This window comes from Halichoeres trimaculatus, unplaced genomic scaffold, assembly GCF_033239565.1.
Source record: "Halichoeres trimaculatus isolate MK-OKI-2021-1 unplaced genomic scaffold, fHalTri1.1 fHalTri1_scaffold_19, whole genome shotgun sequence".
Lineage (NCBI taxonomy): Eukaryota > Metazoa > Chordata > Actinopteri > Labriformes > Labridae > Halichoeres > Halichoeres trimaculatus.
The window spans coordinates 16,179,008-16,191,433 of record NW_027437197.1 but is presented as its reverse complement, the minus strand read 5'-3'; the positions used below and the strand labels follow the sequence as shown (position 1 = coordinate 16,191,433).

At 43.8% G+C, this 12,426-nt stretch overlaps 2 protein-coding genes across 2 annotated transcripts; one reads left to right on the top strand and one right to left on the bottom strand.

Moving 5' to 3' along the window:
- Positions 1 to 353: 353 nt before the first annotated feature.
- On the top strand, positions 354 to 7,035 carry slc9a2 (solute carrier family 9 member 2). The gene is made up of 13 exons (XM_074695061.1): positions 354 to 897; positions 1,004 to 1,218; positions 1,305 to 1,553; positions 3,005 to 3,255; positions 3,344 to 3,561; positions 3,695 to 3,894; positions 4,006 to 4,095; positions 4,182 to 4,252; positions 4,818 to 4,985; positions 5,088 to 5,193; positions 5,929 to 6,045; positions 6,151 to 6,238; positions 6,531 to 7,035. Exons 1-13 carry the CDS (start codon positions 636 to 638, stop codon positions 6,938 to 6,940), a joined length of 2,445 nt encoding a protein of 814 aa, XP_074551162.1. The 5' UTR covers positions 354 to 635; the 3' UTR covers positions 6,941 to 7,035.
- Positions 7,031 to 12,192, bottom strand: mfsd9 (major facilitator superfamily domain containing 9). Its single transcript, XM_074695062.1, has 6 exons — positions 11,806 to 12,192; positions 10,857 to 10,944; positions 10,617 to 10,660; positions 9,641 to 9,770; positions 9,241 to 9,450; positions 7,031 to 9,166 (listed from the first exon to the last, which is right to left on the bottom strand). Exons 1-6 carry the CDS (start codon positions 11,890 to 11,892, stop codon positions 8,316 to 8,318), a joined length of 1,410 nt encoding a protein of 469 aa, XP_074551163.1. The 5' UTR covers positions 11,893 to 12,192; the 3' UTR covers positions 7,031 to 8,315.
- Between the last annotated feature and the right edge of the window lie 234 nt (positions 12,193 to 12,426).

Here is a 12,426-nt window from a genome sequence, read left to right as displayed (position 1 = left end):
TTGATTATTAGAGGCAAGAAAATTATAATTGTAGGCCGGTTGATGAGCTATGAATAGTCGCGACCCACTTTACTAGGGGAAAAAAAAAACACAAAAAACTTTTGCAGACTTCTTAAAATGTCACATTTTAATTTTTTTTCATGCTTTGTTTGGCGTTTTTTCACTCTTTAGGTACCAAAACGGGTTATCCATAACGCCTCCAAAGAAAAATGGGTGAAAACTGGCGTCATCGAAACCACAAAGTGGGCCCTGAATGTCCCATAGGGACACTTTTACGTCCCACCCTTAAGATGTGTTTGCAGGTAACAGCCAATCAGAGCAGCGCTCGTGACCGCGCCCTGTCTGTATCGGAACTCATGGACGCGCCGGAGGTGAAGCACAGGTGTGTAGTCCTTCACTTTCGAAGGAGACTCATCCGGATCACATAACTTTTCAACCAGGGGAAAACATCAAGAAGCTGCTGCCGGAAAAAAACTGTGAAGATGGAATAAAAACACACGAGAGAATTAAGGAAGAGGCTCGTCTATTTCTCATCCATATTGAGTTTTTCTTTTTTTTTCTTTTGATCTGTGAAGTTGGATTACTACTTCCCTCTATTTTGATTTCTCTGGTAGAGTGTTCGGCTTTTGTGCACAATGAATTTAAGGAATACCAGACTTACAGGAGTCCTCCTCCTTTGTACATTTCTTGGCCTCTTTTATGGCTCTGGAGGAGAAATTCCACCCAAACCAGCAACCAGTGGAGTCACCATTGTGCCTGCCATTAAGCCTGATGTTCCTCAAGCCTTTCCAGAAACAGGTAAAGACAACCTACCTGTGTTTACCATGGATTACCCGAGGATCCAGATACCTTTTGAGATCACCCTCTGGATTCTGCTGGCTTCTTTTGCAAAGATCGGTGAGTAACAAACAGATGTTGAAACTGTGCTGATATGGGATCTGTCACAGAGGATGCAGGTGAGAGAGTGTTTCTTTTCTTCTGAAGTGAAATCTTCCTGTTGCAGGTTTCCATGTGTATCATAAGATCACCATCTGGGTGCCTGAGTCGTGCCTTCTCATCACCATTGGTCTGATAGTTGGAGGCATCATGCACTCCGTCCATGAGGAACCGCCTGCAGTGCTCTCAAGCCATGTCTTCTTCCTCTACATGCTCCCTCCAATTGTCCTGGATTCAGGCTATTTCATGCCCACCCAGCCTTTCTTTGAGAACATCGGCACGGTTAGTTTCAAAACTTCCTCTCAAACAGGTTCAACTTGTTTCCCCCCTGCAGAAAGCTCAACATTTTCCGTCTGTTTTCCCTGCAGGTGCTTTGGTTTGCAGTGGTGGGGACTCTCTGGAACAGCATTGGCATTGGCATGTCTCTGTTTGCCATCTGTCAGATTGAAGCATTTGGCGTTCAGGACATCAACCTCCAGGAGAACCTGCTGTTTGCCACCATCATCTCAGCTGTGGACCCTGTGGCCGTGCTGAGCGTGTTTGAGGATGTCTCTGTGAACGAGCAGCTCTACATCGTGGTGTTTGGGGAATGTCTCTTCAATGATGCTGTCACTGTGGTGAGTAGGATGATGCAGAAACAAAGTGTGAATAGTTTTAGCAGTTCAGAGGAAGATTTTGGGGTTAACTCTGTGCAGAGTGGCCTTTACTCTGAACTAAAACCTGCAGCAACACGTCACCTGCTTTGGATACCTCCAGGCTGCTGCTTGTTTTGACAACATGGTGCAACTTCACTGTTCTGTGGCATTGTTGAAAGCATTGTGTGGGATATTTTGATGACAGTAAACTGCCTGGAAAAGCTGTGTGCATGTGCAGATGGAAAACAAATGTTGATTGGGAAAATGATGCAACTGTTAATGGTGCAAATTGTCATCTTGCAGCATCCAAAGTAAACTTAGGAGTGAGATCCATGCACCATGTTTGTGGATCTGATTTTGCTTTCCAAATCAGATGCACAAACATGCATGTTTTTCCAAGAAAGTTTCAGGATCTGTACTCAAAAAAATCTGCCATCAGAATGTTAAAGCTCCTTTGTGTTTTTAGCTTAATTAGCTAACATTAATGCCTCTTTTTACAACCCGGAAAACCACCAATAAGATCCCACATCAGATCAGTTCATTGACTGCAGGATGAAACTTTTCCACATCACCTAAAAAGACCAAAGCAGTTAATTTCTGGGCTGCCTTAATATGAGCCACTGATTCTTTTCTCCTGTCTCTGATGGCTCAGCTCAGGTTTCATCAGATACCGTACATATTTTTCTTTGTGGGTTAAAGTGCGTACATGAGGATGTAAAGTGTCACAGGGAAATAGTTGATCTCTGGTGAGATCTTTGAAACGATAACCCGCCCAGGAAAAAAGAAGAAGAAGTGAGGGAATGTTGTTAAAACGGATCTAAACTGTGCAGCTTTGTTTGCTCTGATGCTGCAAAACCTGTTTCTGAGGTCACAGTTTCATTTGGTTGTACAGCGGGAGGAGTTCACACACACGGAAAACAAAAACACATCACCTGAAACTCATCTGAAATAAACCAGAGCTCCTATTCTCCCCTCCCAAACACACCCATCCTCCTCTATAAAGCAGCTCTGAGCTTTAGTGTGGAGCTGACCCCTTTGTTTGCTACACAGAAGCCGAGCTGACTCAGAAAGTGAAGACAAACATTTACCCAGAAGACCGGGGAATCCCAGGTGTGCTCCGTGCAGACAGAGATACAGAGAGCACCCAAGATGTGATATTTGCTTAAAGTCTAAACATCCCTGATGTTTCCCCGGTGTAGGAAATGTGTTTAGTTTGTGTTTTGAGATGTCATTCCCAAAAAGCAGACCATCATTAGTGTCGTCTGTGAAATGAGATTATCAGTCAGCAAACATTTCAATCAATCACTTTTATCTCTGCTCGTGTCCACAGAGGCTGCAGCCCCTGACCCCAAACATGACCTCTAACCGGACACATGCAAAGAGACCCTCCTCTATCATGCTCTCACCTGTGTATTATGTGTGTGTTTCTGCAGGTGTTGTACAACATGTTCAACTTTGTGGCAGAGATGCCCGTGGTGGAGCCCGTGGATGTTTTCCTCGGGGTGGCCAGGTTCTTCGTGGTCGGGCTCGGCGGGATGGGCTTTGGCATCCTGTTTGGTTTTGTGGCTGCTTTCACCACCAGGTTCACCTCCAAGGTGCGGGAAATCGAGCCGCTCTTCATATTCATGTACAGCTATCTGGCGTATCTGGTGGCTGAGCTGTTCGCCATCTCATCCATCATGGCGTGAGTAGATTAGACCAATTATCTGAGTTCAGATCTCTTAATGAAGATGCAAGAGCATAATTCACGAACAGGTGTGTTTTCTCTGCAGCATTGTGACCTGTGCTCTCACCATGAAGTACTACGTGGAGGAAAACGTCTCCCAGCGTTCCTGCACGACCATCCGCCACGTCGTCAAGATGCTGGGCTCCATCTCCGAGACCCTCATCTTCTTCTTCCTCGGGGTTGTCACCATCACAACAGAGCATGAGTGGAACTGGGGCTACATCCTGTTCACGCTGCTGTTTGCTTTCGTGTGGAGAGGTCTGGGTAAGCAGAGAGTGAAGTTACACACATGCCCTTACCATAGTCTAAAATTGTCATCCTCATCGTCAAAGTTTAAACCTTAACTGCCTCTGCAAAAAAAACAAAGGCATTATGTTATTTCACTTCTTCCTCTCAGGTGTCCTGGTGCTGACGCAGATCATTAACCCCTTCCGCACCATCCCCTTTAACATGAAAGATCAATTTGGTCTGGCTTATGGTGGCCTGCGAGGTGCAATCTCCTTTGCCTTGGCCTTCACTCTTCCTGACAACATCGGACGCAAGCAGCTCTTCATCACTGCCACCATTGCTATCATCCTCTTCACTGTCTTTCTCCAGGTAAGAGATTGTCAAAACATTAACTCATGAAACACGATTAATCTGCAGTCAGAGCAGTTGAAGTTGGTTACTGTCTGTTCTACCTGTGGTAACTCTTTTTCTCCTCCTCAGGGCATCAGCATCCGACCTCTGATCGAGTTCATCAACGTCCGCAAAACAAACCGAAATCTGGGCACCATCAATGCAGAGATTCACTGCAGGGTGAGCCGCTCTCTGGCTCTTTGGTTGTTATTGTTGTTGCTTGTTTTCACAGCACACAGGACTAACAGGTGTGGGTTTGCTTTCAGCTCATGGAGCACACCATTGCTGGGATCGAGGACCTGTGTGGACAGTGGAGCCATTTCTACTGGAAAGACAAGTACGATTAAAAACATTTATCCAGCCCTAAAACACAACACACTCATATCCTGAAGTTTTAACAAAGATAATCTGTAGCTGGGATGAAGTTTTAGTTGACCTGCTTTCTGTTTCCTTCTATGGGGTTTTGTTTCTTGATGCTATTGTTTGTTGCTGCAGGAAAGTTGGAAGCTCTTTTACCTGTTCCTTATATTCCTCATTTCTTTCCTTTATCCTCAGACTGGATTCAGGCAACCAAACATAAACTGTTGTTCTTGACCTCGTTAGACGGGTTCCTCAAGTCTCACAATGTAGATTTTAATCTGAAATTTTACAAGTCCAAACAAGCTGCTGAATAAAAAGAGCATGTGATGCTGAAGCTGCTGCTGAAATACACCATATTGAAGAGAAATATCAGCAGAGAAAGAAAGTGCCCGCTAATAGAAGAACTTTGATCCTGTAATGAATGACAAAAGTGAATAAAATCAGAAGTTAAAGAGTGAAGAGAGAGAATCAGCCCACCTGCACAAACATGTTGCTGTGTTTTCTGATAAAGCTTCGTTAATTAATTGTTGTCCTTATTTCAGATTCATGAAGTTCAACAATCGAATCCTGCGAAGGATCCTGATCCGGGACAGCAGAGCCGAGTCCAGCATCGTGGCTCTGTACAAGAAGCTGGAGCTGCAGAACGCCATGGAGATCCTGGACACGGTGTCTGGAGACATCAGTGCTGCTCCGTCCATCGTCTCTCTATAGTGTGTATCCTCTATTTCTAACCACCAAAGTTTTTTTTTTTTTTAACTACTACAAAGTTGGACTTCTTGTGTCTTATTGTCTGTTTTGAATTTGTCTCACAGCGAGGAGAAGAAAAATTCTGCTAGACCAAAGAAGAAGTTCATGGCTGCGGATCTGAGGAACATGCATGACATCCTGTCTAAAAACATGTACAAGATCAGACAGCGGGTAAGAGACTCAGTAATACTACAGGAGAACTGTAGCATTATAGTAACTACTTTTAAGAGTTGTGTGTGTGTGGTTTCTGGTGCTACTGCAGCTAGCCTCTGGTGGACACCTGAGGAACTGCAGTTTGAACACTCCTCCATTTTGCACATCTTCTCCTTCAACTCTGAGTGATGGGATCTGTTTGTTTTGTGCCTGGTTAAAGTAAAACATGGAGTTTCTACACCGCTCTCCTCACACACACTGATGTTACTCCAGCCTCTGGGACTCTAAGCGCTGTTTTGCATACCCACAGGCTGAGGCTGGCAGTATTTTTCCATTAGTGAAATGACATCAGCATTCAAATGGCCAGAGTCACTTTGATGTGTGGACAAACATAGAGAGCCACTCTCTTTAAAAGTGTCTCAGTCAGCCTGAGCTCAAAGCAGCAGGACAGAAAGAACTCCCAGCATGTCGACGGTGATGTGTTCACTGTCACAGCTCACGTGTCTCAACGGAGACGCTGACCCTTGCTGCTCAAACAGGTGTGGCTGGTTTACTTTGAGTAATCTGAGCTTTAAAGAATGCTTCCCCCTCTCGCAGAATCTGAACTGTTTAATTGTCTCTGCCTTTTGTTGTCTGCACAGTCAGGGGGTGTTGGGGGGCAGGGCATTATGACGGCTTGCAGACAGACTTTATGTCCGAAAAATGGGGAAACCTGATCCCTGACTGTTCAACGTCTTTGTGTTTTCTAACCAGACGATGGCGTACACAAATAAGAACAAACTTCCCAATGACACACACACGAAAGAGATCCTGATCCGACGCCACGCCAGCATCCGTCGCAGCCTCCGACCTGGAAGTTTTCAGACTTCAGTAAGAAGAAAAAAGTTGTCATGTGTTCATCATTCTCTATTTTTGGTCTCAATATTTCCTCCAAACTTATTCTCCTGTTTTGTTTTTAACTTTTTTCTCACAAAGGCGGTTCCCAAATCCCAAAAATACTTTTCCCTTCCTGCGGGGAAAAGTCTGGACTCAAGGTTTCCTCCTGGGAGGATGAGCTTTACAGGTAAGCTTCTTAATTATTATTCTTTTAGTTAAATTTTTTTTAATTTTCAACTTTTTAAAATTCAAAGTTAGAAAACGATCCAAAACAAAAGGTTTAAGTGTTTGCTTTTATGGCAGCTTTTGACTTTTTCAGCATATTAATTCTTACAGTGGACAAACATTAGATAACTAATAGAAAGTAGATATATAAAACAAGAAATTCAAAATAAAAGTGGTTATAGAAGTGAAGAAATATCCTTAAAATATTATATGAAGCATAGTCAATGGGTGTATTTGTCACTTTTTCCCTCCAGATGATCAGGAAACCATGTCAGAGATAGCCTACCCCGCCAAACGCTCCCGGTTCAGCCAGCCGTCCCGCTCCTCCTCCAGAGCCATGATGCCTCTGCACAGACTCGACACCCTGCAGGAGGCGCCCTCCATCAGCATCCTGGACGAGAACCCAGGAGACGAGCGAGGACGAATGGGGCGCAGCATCCCCAGGATAAACTCCCACTCCAGTGACTCCCAAGTCCCTGCTCCTCGCCGCCCTCTGGAGAATGAAGACCAGGACTCGGCGGATAACTTGAGGAACAGTCATCATGAAGCAGGAGAGGAGCAGCAGGAGCCTACGCCGCCTCCTCCAGTATGGGCTGCTGAGCCCAGAGACAACACGACGAGGAACCCTCTGCTCAGGAGGCCGCAGTGGAACCCGAAGAGATGAACTCACGTTTTTTTAGAGCAGCTGGACTGCGAAAGACTGAAATTCAGATTCTCAAGCTCCAAACATTTCTCTGTAGAGGTGAAAAGCCTCCAAAATGAGCCAAAATGGACGATGGAGAAGGAGTTTCACACATTTTATGTGTAGATGTTTTTAGATCCTTTAAATCCAGTAGGTTTTTTACTCCAGTTTAATTTAAACTGTCATGTTTTGAGTAGGTATTTTGTTTCCTTCCATGTGAATGTTATTTTTTGTACGTCATGAGTGAGTAAAATTTTATCACACACATCAGTTCAACAGGAGGATCTTTTGCTGTGCAGAAATCTCTCAGGATGAACTGAGGCCTTGTTAGTTTCTCTGATCGTGCTCACGAATCAGACCTTGTTTTTTTTGTTATTCCAGAATGTGTAATAAATTTTCTATGCTGTTATGAAACTTTTTGAACCCTTGCGAGAAAAACTGGCTTGTCACTCTTTTATTAGAGTGTCTTAATACAAGAAGTTTAACACGCTAGTTTTTCTCAACCTACTGATAGATTTTTTACTCTTTAACTCAGGTGTCACTTTTCTCTTTTAATATCTTAAAATAAGATATTTCCCCGTACTTGTCAGGTGAATGTGGCTCATAATAAGTCTCATGGGATCCTCTTACTACAAATAAGACAGACAAATTTAATTAGATTTCATTTTTTTGCAGTGTAGAGCTTAATATAGCACAAAAATCTTAACAGAGTCAAATAGAAAAGGTTTATTCTTGTGTTTTCTGCTTGATTTTTTACATTACGTGTTATTTATTCTGTAACAGCAGTTATTCTCAGCATGGAGTTTTAAAAAAGTCTCCTAAAAATCTACTTAAAGTCCCTGTGAGGAGTTTTTAGTTGGTGATGTAATCCTCACAAGAGCTTTAAACCACAGTCAAAACAAATCCTTACGTTTATTGGACTTTGACACCTCAGTGGGGAGTTAGGATCCATTTCTGACACTGCATTAAAAAAAAAACCATTCGAGGTAAAATGTGTTTGATCAGTAGTAGCCAGCCTGGCTACTCTAAAAACCAGTGTGATCTACCTTCAGACAGCAGGAAAGTCCGATGAACACCTAGCTACCTTCAGACTTAGGGCGATGTAGTGGTTAAAGAAATACATTAGGAGTTAAAGTGTGCGTCGTTAAAAGCCCGTCAGACCTCAGGAAGCACAATTCTACCATGGCCTTGTCTTCTCTCCCCAAGAGAAAGGCTGTAATGCTGGTGATGAAGAGCCATTTTGACCCTATGATGTCATCACATCCTCAGAAGCATTTGAGCAGGAAATCCCACCACCAGTCTTGCCCCTTCAAAATAAGAGCACTTCTTTTTCTGGAAGATCCCATACCTACATTCATTAGTTGGATTTTTTAAGTTTGCCGGCTTTCGTCATCCCCCTTACGTCCCACTTCGGGATCCTGATGAGCAGTAAGCCTACAGCTACAAGACCTAACACCACTCCAAGACTAGGGGGTCCACAGGGGCTGAACTCCTGAGCCAGACCAGACAGAAGAGGAGCCAGGACCCGACCAACCGCTGTGACCGACTGCCCAGCTCCGATCAGAGTCCCGCTGGCGTGCACCCCTCCTCTTCGCAGCTCCAGGTCTGTGACGCAAGTCCGTCCAATCGTGGTGGAGATGGCGAAGAAGGTGGAGGTGAGCACCACCTGCCACACGCTGGGAGCAGAAGCGTACAGGAAGATGAGCGAGGTGGTGAGGACAGTGGAGTGAAGCAGCAGAGTGGGCATGTTCCCGTACAGCTTGGTGACAGGACCCACCAGGAATCCAGCCAAGGCCCCTAAGGTGCTGCTGTAGCTGATGAGATAACCTGTCACCTTGGGTCTGAGAGAGAAACGCTCCTCCATGGCCAGAGAGAAGTTACTGTAGTAAAGCATGATCGCTACAGCCATCAGGAGACGCACCAGGAAGAGGTCCCACATGTCGGAGTAGGCCACCGTGTGGATCTTTGAGCAGACGGAGGAGAGCTGCTGCCAGGCAGGCTGGAGCAAAGACACGTCCCTCCAGCTGAGAGCACCTCTAGACCTCCCTGGAGCTTTGGATCCTGGTTCAGTCTCTGCTGAGTCCTCTTTATGGGCATGAGTACCATTTTGAACCGACTTCCTGCAGTTGCTGTCGTGACAGTCTTTGCTTGAGTTGTTGTCATTAAGATGAACAAGTGCATCGCTCCACGGCAGCATCCACACCAGCCCTGGAAAACAAACACACAACTTTAGATATATAAATTTCGTCTCATCTGTTCTTTTATCTGTTCTTTTTACCCACCAGCATTAATAAGAAAGATGGCTGCACATGTGAAAGAGGAGGTGTAAAAGCCCCCTTCATGCTCCGTGAGGTAGCCTCCAACAACAGGACCGAGGATGAAGCCCACACTGGAGGCTGCGTTGAAGTGCCCCATCACCAGGGGGCGCTCTGAGTCAGACACCAGGTCAGACAGCAGAGCTCTGCAGATGGACAAGGAGTGCTTGAACAACCCTGAGGCAGAGAAATGTTGATTTGTGAGAATAAAAAGCCAAATGTATCTTTATCCAAATGACAGGTTAAAATCAGCTTTCAAATTTCAGCTTTGCATAAATGTTTCAGTTTAGTAGTCTGTCTTTTTTCAGTTTGATTCTGCATCTAGAAACTGGAAATAGAAAATATTGAACGCCTGACTTGAACTCACCCACAGGTATCCTCGCCAAGACAAACAAAGCGATGCTGCTGGACATCCCCAGCAGGCAGTAGCCGAAAGCGCTCAGCAGCAGACAGGTGAGCAAAGAGTACCTCCGTCCCACCACGTCACTCCAGCTGCCCTGACAATCACACACAGAGAAAGTCTTTTCTTATTCTTATTCTTTCAGATGAAGGTCAATGATTCCTTCAATTCAACTGAACTAAAATTTGTTAAGATTAAAAATCCAACAAATGGAAGCATCTTTTTTACAATCCTTGAAGCAGAAAACCCTGGTTTTCTCTTAACTCAAGACTTTATCAGATTATCACTCTGCCTTTTTTCATTCTGTGGTGCAAACACACACACACACACACACACACACACACACACACACACACACACACACACACACACACACACACTGATATAATAACAAAATTAGGACCAATTGAGTTTGCCGTGCTCGAATTTTCACAGAGACGCAGCTGTTCACGTATCCAAACGTTTTTCAGGATCATGCAGGCACCAACAGTCGACTCTTTATCAGTTTAATTTGTCCCATGACCTCTGAGAATTTAACCAATTTCATCAGCATTGGTTGATAAAGAGAAGAGCATGGAAAGCAGAGAATCTCGCCTCAGATTCTTCTGGTGGAGTAGTGTGTATTTTGAGACATTCCTTCACATTTGGACAAAGTTTGAATTTAAAAAGTTTGATTTTCCTTCAAATCAAAGTGACTCATTAACATGTCCAGGGAGTCACAGGCTGAATCAATGGTGATCTGTGTGTGTGTGTGCATGCAGAAAGCTTGGAGAAACTGGTGTGTGTACATGTCTAGATGCTGAATGAAATGTGCAACCTTAAACAGCCAGAGTTTATTGTTTTCACGAGATACCAGAGATGACTTGGAATGCAAGCATTGTAGGAATGCCCTAACCGAGAGCAAGAGGCTGGTTCGACACAGAAAGAAGAAGTCAATACTTACAACTATTGTGCTGGAGAAGAGCTGTAAGATCCCATATGTAGATCCTGCAACACATTTAAGATCAGATATCTACATGAGGCTCAGAGCTTATGTGTGACTTTCTTTCTGGAGATGTTGTCTGTAGTTTGGATCTTCAAAATCTGATATCTTGTCTGATTCATCTGCGTTCTAAAGGTTGACACTAAGGGACATAACATGATGCAACTTAAATATTTACTTTGTACAAAGTAGATAGCTTACCTACTATACCAGCCACGGTGGGACTTGCTCCGAGAGCTTTCACATGATGGCTCAGCAGAGGGATGATCATGCTCACCCCAAACAAGTCCTGCAGAAAACAAAGACGTGGATGAAAACTAGGCTAATTTTTTTTTTTCTATAATGCCTTCAGTGCCCTTTCAGTAAGGAGGCTTTTGAAATAAGGGACCAGTAGCTGCATCTTTTTTTGTAGACAGATGCAGTTATTCCTGTTTTTCTGCATCCTGAGATCAAAGCAGCTCTTGACTAACACTTGATTTGAGTCACACAGCACTTCATAGACCACCATTACACTAGTTCCTCAACTTACGGTTGAATTACAATTTACCGTCCCTGTTTTCCAGTAGGCTCTGTGTTATAATGTAGCTATTGTAACTTTAACGGTTGAAATATGTTGTTTTTGGAAAAAAAATTGTAAGAGTTAAATCTATTTAAATTGTTATGCTAAAACCCAAAGTCCTGACAGCACAGTCCTCTTTGCAGCATATTTATCTGACAGGGATGAGTTGAAGTGCAACCACTTGTAGGTGTCACAACAACCTGCACTTTAAACCTATGTATGTCACTCACACACCTTTTTCATTTCACTGCTGATAAAAATTTAACTGCACCATATAAAACGTGACTTCATTTTCACAACAAGGATGGATAACAAGCGCAAACTCAAATCCCTGTTACCTGTACTACCTCATATAAGGTTCGGTGCAAAAGTTAGCTTCATTTGGCAACATGTTGTAACTACTGCATACTTCAAAACTGTTCTTGTGTTTTCAAAGAAAAGTTAAGGTCATGAAAAATCACATTAATACTTAACCATGGTTAAAGTGTGTATTTTTGTATAAGCCCATTGAGTTATGAAAGCAAGCATGCACCATATTACTCCTCGCATTCTGCTCATTGCAGCACTTTCACACCTCAGTTATCCACTCACCATGAAGCCCACCACGTAGATGCATTGTATAATTCTTGTCCGGCCTCTTGGTTTTTTAAATAAAGAGCTACATCCTTGGTTGTTCATCCTCCCGCTGTGACAGCAGCACCGCTGAAGCCTGGGCGGAAGAGTCCCTCCGCTGTACTGTAAATCATCCGAACGGATTATGTATTGTGAGACGTCCTGGTGGAGGTTTGGGGAGCAGAGGGTGGGTTAAAAGACTCAGACTCAGAGTCAGCATAGATGTGTCAGGTTAAAGGAAGCAAACTTTGGTGACTGAATCGAAATTTCTTTCCGAAATGCGGCAGGCTAGCGTAAACGTGGTGCGATTCTCGATGTTGGTTGCTCTGACTCCCCCGCTGCTGTTTTGATAGTTGGTATCGCCCAATGACGTCAAAAGAGTGCGTGGGGCGGAAAATCGGGGGGAAAAAAAATCATAAAAACAAAACAAAACAACCCCCCCCCCCCCCCCCATACACACACACAAATTGGCGTTACCTTTTTTTTCACTTTTTAAAATTTTGTTCATTCATTTCTTTTTTTCTTTTCTTTTCTTTTCTTTTCCTTTTTTTTTTTTTAAAACCCTGCTGCCTTTATTTTGTTTAATTTTATTTTATCGTT

What these genes read in the sequence shown, in the direction of transcription:
- mfsd9 (XM_074695062.1), bottom strand. Translation starts at nt 11,892, where the DNA reads ATGAACAACCAAGGATGTAGCTCTTTATTTAAAAAACCAAGAGGCCGG. An exon ending in TCTTCTCCAGCACAATAGTT is followed by an intron (nt 9,771 to 10,616) that starts GTAAGTATTGAC and finishes TGTGATTGTCAG; the next exon opens with GGCAGCTGGAGTGACGTGGT. An exon ending in CTTGGCGAGGATACCTGTGG is followed by an intron (nt 9,451 to 9,640) that starts GTGAGTTCAAGT and finishes TCTCTGCCTCAG; the next exon opens with GGTTGTTCAAGCACTCCTTG.
- slc9a2 (XM_074695061.1), top strand. Translation starts at nt 636, where the DNA reads ATGAATTTAAGGAATACCAGACTTACAGGAGTCCTCCTCCTTTGTACA. An exon ending in GCCATCTCATCCATCATGGC is followed by an intron (nt 3,256 to 3,343) that starts GTGAGTAGATTA and finishes TTTTCTCTGCAG; the next exon opens with CATTGTGACCTGTGCTCTCA. An exon ending in CTGGAAGTTTTCAGACTTCA is followed by an intron (nt 6,046 to 6,150) that starts GTAAGAAGAAAA and finishes TTTCTCACAAAG; the next exon opens with GCGGTTCCCAAATCCCAAAA.